At 39.3% G+C, this 13,360-nt stretch overlaps 1 protein-coding gene and 1 long non-coding RNA gene across 3 annotated transcripts in view; both read left to right on the top strand.

Annotated features, from left to right (window-relative positions):
- Positions 1-9,576, top strand: part of LOC120568286 (NACHT, LRR and PYD domains-containing protein 3-like) — a 73,288-nt gene extending 63,712 nt beyond the window's left edge. For both annotated transcript variants that reach the window (XM_039815687.1, XM_039815696.1), the window contains exons 8-9: positions 6,494-6,664; positions 7,563-9,576. In XM_039815687.1, coding sequence (XP_039671621.1) covers positions 6,494-6,664; positions 7,563-7,758 — 367 coding nt within the window. In that variant the 3' untranslated portion in view covers positions 7,759-9,576. The remainder of the gene's footprint in view (positions 1-6,493; positions 6,665-7,562) is intronic.
- A 58-nt stretch (positions 9,577-9,634) lies between these two features.
- On the top strand, positions 9,635-13,239 carry LOC120568393. The gene is made up of 4 exons (XR_005640714.1): positions 9,635-9,715; positions 11,012-11,099; positions 11,361-11,415; positions 12,360-13,239. It is a non-coding gene; the product is annotated as an uncharacterized LOC120568393 (long non-coding RNA).
- The last annotated feature ends 121 nt before the right edge of the window (positions 13,240-13,360 follow it).

The following is a 13,360-nucleotide window of genomic DNA, read 5'->3' as shown; positions in this document are numbered from 1 at the left end:
TCTTACATGTATTTTATACTTAAATGATTCATTTTGTACCCTCTGGACACCTTCGAGGCAAAAATGGCCATGCACACAAAAACTGTTATTAAATCATCATATATCAATATTTTTTTCTGCTTTTTTTAACTTAAACAACTTCTAATTTAATCAGAACAACGAAACATTCAATCATTTTCAGGATTTTAACCCTTTAAATGCCAGTTTATTTATTTGAAGTATGTCATTATTTATAAAAAGAAATTCAATTCAATTCAATTCAATTTTATTTATAGTATCAAATCATAACATAGTTATCTCGAGACACTTTACAGATAGAGTAGGTCTAGACCAATCTCTATAATTTACAAAGCCCCAACAATTACAGTAATTCCCTCAAGAGCAAGCATTATCAGTGGCTATTGCGACAGTGGCGAGGAAAAACTCCCTTTTAGGAAGAAACCTGGGCAGATCCAGACTCTTGGTAGGCGGTGTCTGATGGGGCCGGTTGGGGGTGTGATGCCGATAATAGAAAAAAACACAAAAAAATATATATTTTTTCCATATAATGAATAATATGTAGATGGGGCTTTGGTGGGGATTAGAGGCTTGGATATGTCAAAGATAAGCAACAAAATTAATTTGATTGCATTAGTACTTTTTACATAGTGCCAGATACTCCCTTTGGAGGTAAAAATGGCCCCATTGACTTCCATTATAACCACATGTTTTGATCTTACTACCTTTACAGTATAAAACTATGCATTCTGTAATGTCAGCATTTCATTGGTCATATTTGACATTTTTACAGTATTTCACCAGATTCAACCATTTTGCCCCTGTAGGCCGATGCATGAAATCATTGTATTTTTTCCAGTTATATTATGGAGCTGTGTGTGTGTGTGGGTGTGTGTGTATATATGTGTGTGTGTGTGTGTGTGTGTATATATGTGCGTGTGTGTGTGTGGGTGTGTGTGTGTATATATGCGTGTGTGTGTGTATGTGTGTGCCTGTGTGTGTGTGTGTGTGCGTATGCATGCATGTCTGTGTGAGAGAGAGTTTGTGTAAATCTGTAAACAACTGACGATAATTTTAGGGGTGAAAAAATGCGCACCTTACTTTTGCCAGTTATATTATGGAGCCGTGTGTGTGTGTGTGCGTGCGTGTCTGTGTGTGAGAGAGAGTTTTTGTAAATCTGTAAACAAACGATGATCATTTTAGGGTTGAAAAAAGCGCACCTTACTTTTGCCAGTTATATTATGGAGCCGTGTGTGTGTGTGTGTGTGTGCGTGCGTGTCTGTGTGTGAGAGAGAGTTTTTGTAAATCTGTAAACAAACGATGATCATTTTAGGGTTGAAAAAAGCGCACCTTACTTTTGCCAGTTATATTATGGAGCCGTGTGTGTGTGTTTGTGTGTGTGTGTGCGTGTGTGCGTGCGTGCGTGCGTGTGTGCATGCATGCGTGTCTGTGTGTGAGAGAGAGTTTGTGTAAATCTGGGTGAAAAAAGGGCTGCATTTCATGTGTCTTTGAAGACGTGCTTGAATAAAAACATTGTCTCCTGCTTTAATTGTAAACAGAAACAACTATTAGTGTGTTGATGCACCTGGCTCTAGAGAAGGAGAAAGACCTGGAGCAAAGAGAAGGAGCCTTTATCTTCCAGCCAACTGCAGGACTCATCTGAAGATGACACAAGTTTCTGGAGTCTGACAAAATGGTCACTGGTGTCCTCCAACTCTGTGAGTGCCTCTAACCTTCCTCTGAAAGTGGAGAGGACACTGAAGATCCTGTCCATCCTAACATTGAATGGACAGTGAAGAATTGGCAAGTCTGGTCTCCATCTAATACTGAGACGCTGCGCAACATTCAAGCACCGACCGGCATGATGTCAGAGCCCACGAGATATGCCATATCAAGAATCCATGATGTGGCATCCTCTTTCCACCTTTTCTTCACTCTTGACTTGATCCAGCTGATTCAGGAAATGACAAACCTACACGGGAGGTGTTCAATCTCAGGATGGAGTGATGTGGATGCTCAAGAGATTTTAACATACATGGGACTTCACACTTGGCAGGTGTGTACCGGTCCAAAGGGGAATCCACCCGGAGCCTGTGGGATGTCCATAGTGGGAGACCAGTCTTCAGGGCCACCATGTCCCACAAACCATTTGAAATGATAAGCGCCAGTTTACAGCAAATGCAGGAGACAATGTTTTTATTCAAGCACGTCTTCAAAGACACATGAAATGCATCCTTCAAAAGATGCCCTTTTTTAACTCCTAAAATGATCAATGCTTGCTTACAGATTTACACAAACTCTCACTCACACACACACACACACACACACACACAAAAATACAATGATTTCATGCATCGGCCTACAAGGGCAAAATGGTTGAATCCGGTGAAATACTGTAAAAATGTCAAATATGACCACTTTTGTACAAAATGAAATACTGACATTACAGAATGCATGGTTTTATACTGTAAAGGCAGTGAGATCAAAACATGTGGTTATAATGGAAGTCAATGGGGGCATTTTTGCCTCAAAGGTGTCCAGAGGGAGTATCTGGAACTACATAAAAAATACTAATTCAATCAAATCAGTCTTGTTGCTTATCTTTGACATATCCAAGCCTCTAATCACCACCAAAGCCCCATTACCCTACGATTTATTTTATGGAAAATAATTAATGTTCTGTTGGGTTTTTCATAAATAATAATTGCTTTAAATAATTAAACTGGCATTTAAAGGGTCAAAATCCCCAAAAACTATTGAATGTTTGGTAGGTTTAAACAAGTTAGAAGTTGTTTAAGTGATTTATGAAAAAAAAGCAGAAAAAAATATTGATATATGATGATTTAATAACAGATATTTGGACTGGGTGTCCAAAGGGAGTATCTGGCACTATGTAAAAAATACTAATGCAATCAAATTAATTTTGTTGCTTATCTTTGACATATCCAAGCCTCTAATCCCCACCAAAGCCTCATCTACACATTATTCATTATATGGAAAAGAAATTATTTTTTGTGTTTTTTTTTAATTATAAATAATGACATACTTCAAATAAATAAACTGGCATTTAAAGGGTTAAAATCCTGAAAATGATTGAATGTTTGGTAGTTTTGATTAGGTTACAAGTTGTTTAAGCGATGTATGAAAAAAAAGCCGAAAAAAATATTGATATATGATGATTTAATGCGTGGCCATTTTTGCCTCGAAGGTGTCCAGTGTTATTTTTTTTAAGGAGGGCATGAGGGTTAAAATGTTCAATCTCATCATGGTTCATAACATACAGTAAGACAGCTATGGGGTGTAGCACTGAGTGGGGGGGGTCTGAGCCAAATGACATGCAGCTGGCTCATTCTGGGTAAAAATCCAGGAAAAAAGTTGCTGCACCCTCTTAGATTTTGCTCAAAGTTTATGCTACCCTTAATGTCTTTTCACATTTTTTCCAAATTTAGGGCATGCTGTACAACCTTTTAATGGTTCAGTCATATTGACATGTTTGTCTTCCACCCTACACAGTTTGGGCTGCCTATGAATAATACTTTTCATTATATTAATGTCCAAATATTGCTTCCCAGATAATGGGATTTTCAGGCTGTAAAACTGAAGTAATTTCAAGGGCTGAAAATATGAAGATATTAGCCTGACGTGGTCCTACTCAGATTCTAGTCAGGATGTGAGTCTGAAACCGCTCCATTGGGCTGTGATTATGGGGCATGTTCCAACCGAACCAGGAAAAAAAATTCTTCTGCATTCATTGGATAGACCTACAACCAATCAGAGCAACGGAACTCAACACTGTGTATCGTCTCCATAGCAACCACTCTTTGCACAATGCATTCGTTCTAACTTCCGACTTTTAGACTTTGAAGCTGGATATATCAATAGTTATAACGTTAGTGATAGTGACATGCTCGCTACAGTCGCATTTCTAGAGATGAATTGGAGAAAACACGTTTTATTTCTCTGATTCACGGCTTTGTTCTAACGCTGCTGGGCGCTCCCTCTCTTCAGTCTCTCTCTATCTCTCTCCACCATATAACGCTCTCTCTCTTCAGTCTCTCTCTATCTCTCTCCACCATATAATGCTCTCTCTAATCAGTCTCTCTATCTCTCTCCACCATATTACTCTCTCTCTCTTCAGTCTCTCTATCTCTCTCCACCATATTACTCTCTCTCTCTTCAGTCTCTCTATCTCTCTCCACCATATAACTCTCTCTCTCTTCAGTCTCTCTCTATCTTTCTCCACCATATAACGCTCTCTCTCTTCAGTCTCTCTATCTCTCCACCATATAACGCTACTAAGGCTCCGCTCCGTCTAAAACTCTGCCATTTCGTAAAGCTGTTTGTAACTCAGAAATAAAATGGATTAATGATAATTTTATTCATATAGTTTATATCTGACTTTACCGGCTGACTTCTCTATTGGCCGTTGAAACAGGTGAAGCCTCTAAAATCAGCCTCTGCCACTTGAACAGCTGAGTCGCAGCAGTCAATATCTTCTATAACAGACGCGATGGTGGACTACTACACCTGTTTTTTGAACAAATTCAACCCAAGCGTTCTTTGGTGACGTGGTTGATTCTGTTACTGTTGATCATCTGTCCGACAATCTGATTGGTCCGAACAGATCCTGTTCGGGCAATAATTGCTTCTCAACAGAGCGAACTTCCCGACCTCGAATGTTGTGGGCGGGGCTAAGTTCGGCTGGTATCCAGGCTATGAAGATATAGGATTTGAACGGAAATATTTTACAGGCCTTGGTTTTGGGACACATTCATGATATAGACAAGGTTTGAACAAAATCTGAGACAGTGCAACAACAATAACATGTAATTCCATTTTAACCCAGAAGACTTTGACAGTGCACAGGCACCTGCATGATAAATAGCCTATAGTAATTGAAAACAAAAATGTATTTCATTGCCAAAACATATCTACTGGAATAGAGCAGTGTATTGCATAAGGCTATCTTCAACCTTTCAGTAGGCTACTTGTATGACACTAGGCTAACGTTTGCATGTTTTAATTTGCCGGGAGTGAACGTTACAGTTATTGTGATGTAACTTTGCGATGTTCGCTCTATATTCCATAAATGAATGTGCCATAACGGACATGCAATACTAACATTACATAATCACACCTTGTACTCTCAGTCGCTTAGCCTGCAAATTCCTACCTAGCAGTTACTAGTGTAAAGAAATTGCCGCTAACGTACAGTAGGCTACTTCAGTTTGCTTACTTGAAAAGTCTTCATGTGATTCGAGTGCACAGACTCGCCCATTGTGAAAAGCTTTGTATTTTTCATCTTCCAGGCAACGTTCATTGAAACGACAACCTCCAGGCATTGTGTGTGTTTGGTGTTTTAAGCACCCAACGTCTCCTTCCAGGAAGCACTGCCTGAAAGGCACTAGGATTAGGCAATGGTTATGGTTAGGGTTAAGTGCCTTGAAGTCAACAATTGCAGCGCTGCCTTGAAGTCGACGTTGGGGGCTTAAAACACCATCGAGCGGCATGGTGCAGTAGTGGAAATAGACTGGCAGATCGCAGTCACATATGCACAAGCGAGCATGTTTCATTTTAGGCTCTCCAACATTTTATTTTTCCATTTAATAAATTAACTATTCAGTCAGATAGGTATTTGTTCTGAAATAAATACAGTTACAATTTCAAGCATTTTCAAGCATTTTATCCAAAATGTCAGCTCTTTTCAATCCTTGAAAACACAACATCAAAATTCAAGCATTTTCAAGGATTTCAAGCACCCGTACGAACTTTCTGCCCGAAATTTCTCACGATTGACAAGGGTCCAGGCCTGAGGACACCTACAGGCCAAAATTGACTTTTGGTCATAGCACCCCCCGCTGGCAACAGGAAATTGCCAGCATATGACAAACATCATCCGATTTACATGAAACTTATAATCTGTCTACATGTGATACTGAGCCGCCCCCTATACTTTAACCATGCCCACTTACTCAGGCCACGCCTGAGTAACATTTTAACCGTTTAAAGTATACCCTTGTGTGAGGTATCATTGAACTCAGCAGAAACTTCATTCTTCATTGGTGATGGTTTGACCCGCTCCCTAAGCTATAGCCACGCCCCCTTTTTTTAAATAATGACCCGCTTAATCTCACCCTTGTGTGAGATATCATTGAACTCAGCAGAGAGTTCCTTTTAAATTGGTGATGGTTTGACCCGCCCCCTATGCTTTAGCCACGCCCCTTTTCACAGATAATGAACCGTATAACGTAGAGTCTTGTGTAAGGTATCGTTGAACTCAGCAGGAAGTTGTATTTTCATTGTTGACGATTTGCGGTGTCTGAGTGCCGCGCAAATGCACGGTCGCAAGGAGTGGCGTCCGCCCGTAACTCCGACGTGCACAGAGGCGCGAGGGCCTGCTCGCAGCTTTAATATTTTATATGTATTCTCTTCCACAAAAAATTAGAACACAAAACAAACTCTGATCTGAAATCTGTGTTTAAATGTCTCCTTACAGCCTGAGAAACTGCTTGTTAACAGCAGCCAGCTGCCGGTCTTTGACCTTTGCCCTCAGAGACTCCTCTGCTCTCAAAGAACTCGACCTGAGTATCAACAAACTGAAGGACCAGGGGGTGGAGCTGCTCTCTGATTGGCTGAGGAAACCCCAGTGTAGACTGGAGATCCTGAGGTGAGACTTCTCAGACAGTTTTCTGTAATTCTTTCTTCCCTGGACACCTGTTCTGTGAATAATATAATTTATCTAGCTTTTAATTTCAGATCATTTTAGTGTCAGTCAGACTCAAACTGCAACCATGTTTCAATGTGGCACTTCATCCTAGTACAGTACAGTTAAGTAAAACATTTACTGATTGATACAACTCAAGTAGCAGCCAATAAGTCAGAGTATTATGGTTGTTTAAAGGAACAGTTTGACATTTTGTGGAATGTAAATCTTTTTTTTTCTCTCTCAGAGTCAGATGTTCAGACTGATACCACTCTCATGTCTGTACGCTACAGACACTTAGCTTAGCATAAAGGCTGGAAACTGCTAGCTGGCTCTGTCCAAAGGGAACAACATCCACTATAAACTGGTTTGTTTAATCTGTACTCAAACGGAAGTTTAAAGTCTACAGTTCACCATTTTATAGGCGGTTACGTGCCAGACGAGCCCACTAAAGCTGTATTTATAGTGGACAGGGTTAATGGTCCCGTCGTTGGCTGTTCTTGGTACCAGTAAGGAGTCTCACTGTTACATCTTAAACCAGCTGCAGGAGAGATGGTTACAGCAGTCAAGATCTCATGTAATAAATCATCTCCACGGTCTCCAGATCTCCAAAAGAGAGAAAAAGGTTTTATTTTAACCTTCAGCCTGATGACGAAACAGCTGCTGCTGATGACAGAATTCATTTGTCTGTTACACCCAGATTTCTGACTTATGTTTGGACATTTGAAGACCCAATGAAACCACCAGAGAAATGAATAATAAACCACCGAGAGTATTGATTTATAAAAACATCTGACAAGTTTTTTTAAAATTTTTTTTTGCTGTTGTGCTTTTATTAAAACCAATTGTGTTTCTCTCTCAGGCTGTCATTCTGCACAGAGAGGTGCTATGAGTCTCTGGCCTCGGCTCTGAAGTCGAACCCTTCACACCTCAGAGAACTGACGCTGAGCTTCAGTGTTCCAGAACAATCAGGTCTGAAGCTGCTGTCCAATTTGCAGGCGGATAATAGTTACAAACTGCAGACACTGAGGGCGTCTAAGGGATTTATTTTGACATAAACTGGATCAGAACTAAAAGACAACAATGGATAATTTCCCTCCTTCTGTCTGGACCAAATGATCTGAACTACAGGTGTGAAAGTGACCTTAAATTCATCATGACTCTTCTCTCTTTAAGGACTCGATGCTCAAAACTCCTCAATCAGGAGTCAGAAGGTATCTGAGCACCAGCTACCAGCTGAGAGATTACTCCTCTCTGTGTAACGTAAAAGCATAATATACTGGAGGGGGTGGGGGTGAAACATGTCCCCCTGCACTTTTTCAGAAGGCAGTGTTGGCCGAAACAGTAGCAGTACTAGTAGGTAAAGCATAGCGATGTCCAAACCCCCAAACTACAGAAGACAAAGAAATTCTTAAAGGGGTGATAGAATGCAAAACTGAGTTTACCTTGTCATAGTTGAATAATAACAGTTTGGTGGGTAAAATGGGCATACAGAGAACCTCAAAGTCCCATTGACACCTCTTTCCTCTGCAAATCTCACAATTTGAAACTGCCGCTGAAAACGGGTGAATCCCAACGAAGATAATTGTTGACGTCAACTCGGTGGCTGTACCTTATTTGGCTCTGGTCTGTACCTTTGTCCCGCCCCAAAATGTACATACGGATCGCTGGTCTGACACCAGCAGGTGTTCTGAATGCGTAGATCTCAGACTCTAGTTTAGCTGTGCGCTGCTCTTTGCACTTCCAGGGGAATTACAAAGAAGAATGTTTGGAAGTTTTTCAAGGATATTGAAAATGCAGTGTTCCAGGCTGTACAGGGAATGCTGACACTTTTCACATTTCATCGCGGGCTGTTGGGTCGTGGTGCTCCAGGCATGGCAGGCTCTAGCCCATTGGCTGCCCTAGGCGATACTGAGATTTGCGACCCACACCAAACTACCAATTTAAACCACATCCATTCCATGTAATCATTCTGATATACATTATAGGTACACTATGTTGTATGTATTATGCTGTACATTTATATTTGATACATGAACTACAGGCAATATAATGGTCTCAGAAATTTTTTATTTTTAGTAACTTTGGAACTTTACAAACTCCAACAACAACTGAATTATCCATGTGGCTTTAATGTGCCACTCATTTATACATTCTGCGCTGTCCCTGCCAAATAAATTAAAATAAGATTCATCCTTTGTCCATCCTGTTGTTTGGAAAAGGTGAAATCTGGATTGGTATGATACTGTGCTCTACTGACTAATTCAGTCCTCACTGTGTCAGACAGGGTTGGCCAGTCAGCAGGATCAATATGTTCTACCCTGACGGACTCATGGAAATCAGAACTTGTTGTGGGGGATAGGGTGTCTGCAGGCTGTAGTGTAGAAGCAGGACCGGTTGTGTCTGTTGCTCTTTCACCTGAAGGCAAATAATTGATGTTAATCTTTTAATATAGATACATGATGGCAATAGACAATATATTGACAGATTTTCTCTCTTGTTCATATGTTGAGATTTATCACTGATCTTGTGAGTCATAATACAACAGGCAGTAAATACATCTAAATCATAATGTTTTTACAAGATCAGTGAACAGTGATGAGTGAACAATTATTAAAACGTTTGGAATTGGCATTACACTGAAAAAAATGATTTTGTGGTGTAGTAATATTTATTAGGTTAACTGTCACAATTTTTATTTTCTAATTGTAAGTATCAGTGAGAACTGGAATTATTCAAGTAAAACTATATATGTCATTCATGTAATAAATAAACTGTGTGGGAAGAGTAAGTTTTATTATGTATTTTCACATAATATTCAAAGGTTTCATAGTCATTGCACATGAACTTACAAATACCAAGTAAGTTTAAATACTGTTGGCGTTTTTCGAATGCGCGCATGCGCCATGTGACGCGCAAAACAGGACGCATGCGCTTCGTTGTCCGCCAAAACACAAGAAGACGACGATGGAGTTCAGGTTAAATGGAGACAGGAGCAGCTAAATCATCTTAAAGGTAAGTCATTCAGGGTTTTTTTCCTGCATATGTAACGGAGTTAAAATATAATATGATCCCACTTGCCATTATCACCTATCACGTATCACTGTAGCTTAATTTTACTATGGTCACTAAACACAACGTACCTGTGGACTTGGGTCGTGCACCCTGGGGGTAGCCTACAGCAGTCGGATTGCTGTCCCCTTGTAAAGGGCACAAGTTAGTGGTTTATTTTGTTTATGAAACGTATAGCTCCCGAACGGTCGGACATTCTTTTAATGTACCTAAAGTTGACGGTGGTTTTCTTTATTTATATAATGCGGCCAGTGCGACGGGTGTTGCTAGCTAGCTAACCAGCTAACCTCTTTTATTTTGCACTTGTAGTCCATAAGACCTGTGTGTGCGTCCTTTGCTAGATACTGTGGATAAATGGCGGTTCGGGTTGCCAAAATGATGAGTTCCCTCGCATAATTAACACACAAGGCAACGACAGAGTACACACCCGCTAAACATAGGAGCAGAAAAGGAGGAGGAAAAAACGTTTAAGCTCTCTAGGTCTGCTTGGAGAGGCCACGAGCTACACAGCAGCCTCTGCCAGACCTCACCCAAACCCTGATGCTAATTATTATAAATAAGCTAAAGAGGAAGCTATCGTTTTTGTTATTTTGCAGTGTACTCTTAGTTTGCCACAAATCTAAAATCTTACTGAGACAGACAGTCTATGCATCTGCAGAGCAAACAGAGGACAGGAGAGATGTTCATTCCCACAAAATGTCACTGTTTTATCATGTTAAGTATAATTTTATTTACTGGAATTTCAGATTTGCTTCTTACTGTGGCAGTATATTTATATTCCATATATGAAATACTTTGTGTCATATTTCAATTAAAAGAACTAATTCTAATTCCCTCGTCTATATTTTGCTTATAATTTAATATGAAGCCTCAATGTTTTCTATTCTGATTCTGTTTATACTGTTTAAATTTTGATTTGCATTATTCTTGATACATATGACACAGCTCTCAACAACGTGAATCTAGACCGGCAATGCTCTACTGCTTTTTTTGAGGAGAGGAACCAAATCACAGCGGCAAAAATGCAGGATTTTCTTAATTTAAGATTTTTTTTTTTTTTTTAGATCAGATCAGAGCGATATTGTCAAATATTTTGACAGAATATTCATTCATTAAAAATGTCATTGGTTTGATAGTGGTGCAGTTCATTTTGGTTACATGAGTCTGTGGTTTTAATGTAGTATTTCTTGTAGTATTCTGTATTTTTAATGTATTATTTTGTGTGTTTTTGTCCTTAAGCCCCAATGCAACAACTTTAAATTTGACAGAGTGCCCTCTCAAGCAGCCACAACAGCAAGCTGTGTCACAAGCAAAGCTGGCAATTCAGGTAAAAAAATAAATAATTGTGTAGTGCTTTGCACTTCATACGTTGTAACAGATTATAAATACTATTCCAAATTAAAATGAAGCAGAATATATTTTGAATTGTGAAGTTATAAAATGTAATTTATACAAAAGTTAAAAGGACAATCTGATGTTATATCTATAGTGATATGAATATAGCCTAAGAAATGCTGCTTCTCCATTATCCCTGGCATTAAAGTAACTTTGAGTATGACGCATTAATAGATTTCTTTGTATTTTACAGCCTCCACCGGAAAAGTTCTCCTGCTACAGCATTTGATTTGAATGGCTAATGTAAGGTAAATCTAAAACCCTAGGTACCTCTCATTCTTAGTTTTAAGTTGACTTTTATACTGATATGAAAATCTAGTTCAGATGAGGTTTGATTTATTTGTCTATATTTTCCCGATTTAAAAAAAAAGATGAAATGGCCTTTTGACCTTTTCCTGTTCTTTTCTCTCTCCTCTTCTCTCTTCTCCCCTCCTCTTTCTTCCACTCTCCTCTCCTTGTTTCTCTCTTCTCCTTTGCTTTCCTCATTCTTCCACTCTCCTCTCCTTGTTTCTCTCTTCTCCTTTGCTTTCCTCATTCTTCCACTCTCCTCTCCTTGTTTTTCTTTTCCTCTGTCCTCTTTCCTCCCTCCTTCTCTCTTCCCCTCCTTTGTCCCTCTCCTCTTGCATGCTACACGCAATCTGTATTATTCAGTGTTTCCAATAATGAGAGATAGGAAATAAAGTTCAGGAATCACTAGAGTTGTGCATAAGGTCCAAAAGGCCTGATTTACTACAGGTTGTTTGTGCATGTAAAAGAGTGCACACTTCAGCTGTTATCGGTACTGTGGAACAAGAATATTTTCAGAATCAGAAAAATTTATTTCAAACTGAATATTCACAAGACTCCAAATTCCGCAGCAGACAGTACTTACAAGAGTTTGAAAAGGGTTGGACCGCAAAGCCTATATGTTTCCAGACCCTAACAACACAAAGGCATATACAAAAGAGACAAATAACAACACCATCATCATATAGAATGCACTCTCTAGTTCCCTGCTACCCCTTTCCTCCTCAGTTGGCAGTCTCCTTTTTGTATGTTTCAAAGTCTACATTTCTAAACTTAGTGAAATTATTTCAAATGTTTAAGATCGATAGGTATTGAAATATTGATATTTTTGACACTAGTCTATAACTTGAATAAAACAAGTAAGCTTTACTATGCACCTGAACATGGATTTGCATATGTTTTACAGAATATCAGCAGAGAGGAAGCTCAAAAGGACCAGGCTGAGCAAGTCCTAAGGATCTGTGTCTTCCACACAAGTGAAGAAGATGAAGTTGCATCCGAAACTGATGTCGATTGTTATTGAAGGGCATGAGGTACTTGACAACTGTGGAAGTGTTGCAAAAGACTGTCTCCTGCTCGTAGGCATCATTTATGCCATGAACTTGAAAAACGAAGTACACTTTTGAAAATTTTAAAAGCTAAACAAAACTTATAACTTGAATGCACATGTTTGACCCATGAGTTGTCATTTCAAAGAGGGCGCTAAAAGAAAAATATGGCACAGTTGTTTATGTGGCTATTTGTCTATTTTCTTATTTTTCTCTCGTTTTAATGATGTAGTTTTTATTTTAACTTGTTGCACTGTATTAAACATGTGGCCATGTAGAGTGGCTAAGTTGTGGGGACAAAAGAAAAGAAGTTAGATCAGCATTTTCAAGTCAAACCAGAGGTTCTCAACTGGTGGGTCGTGGGGCCATTTTCAATGGGTCACAGATGTGAGTGTGGGCATGTAAAGTGCAAGGGGCAAAATATCCCACTTTTTATTGTTAAGATGCTCTGCTTTTTGTAGGATATTACTCATGATACATGTTTAGAACCTCAGGGCAAAACACTGTTCTTTAAGATGCAATGTTTAAAGATGAAACCAATAATAAGCATGTCTTTTAAGATGCACTGAAGGTTCCTGAAGCATGTCAATATTTTTTTTAGAGAGTTTAAGGTTAAAAAGCCTATCCAAAAGATAGGTTACCGTACGTACTGTACGGTACGTACTGTTGGGCATCGAGAACCGATTCCTAATCGGAATCGTTTCAAAAATTACGATTCCATCAGAATCGTTTCTTTATTGGAATCGTTTGGAGGATTTGGTTTCAAATCTGATCATAGGTTCCAAATTTAATATGCGCAAGTTTTGGTTTCCGTAGCAGCCAGGCGCTTGTTGTGTTGCAGCCGTGCAGCACAGTAAGC

Source organism: Perca fluviatilis, chromosome 1 (assembly GCF_010015445.1).
Source record: "Perca fluviatilis chromosome 1, GENO_Pfluv_1.0, whole genome shotgun sequence".
NCBI lineage: Eukaryota > Metazoa > Chordata > Actinopteri > Perciformes > Percidae > Perca > Perca fluviatilis.
The sequence above is the reverse complement of the archived record's forward strand: the minus strand, read 5'-3'. Positions and strand labels throughout refer to the sequence as shown.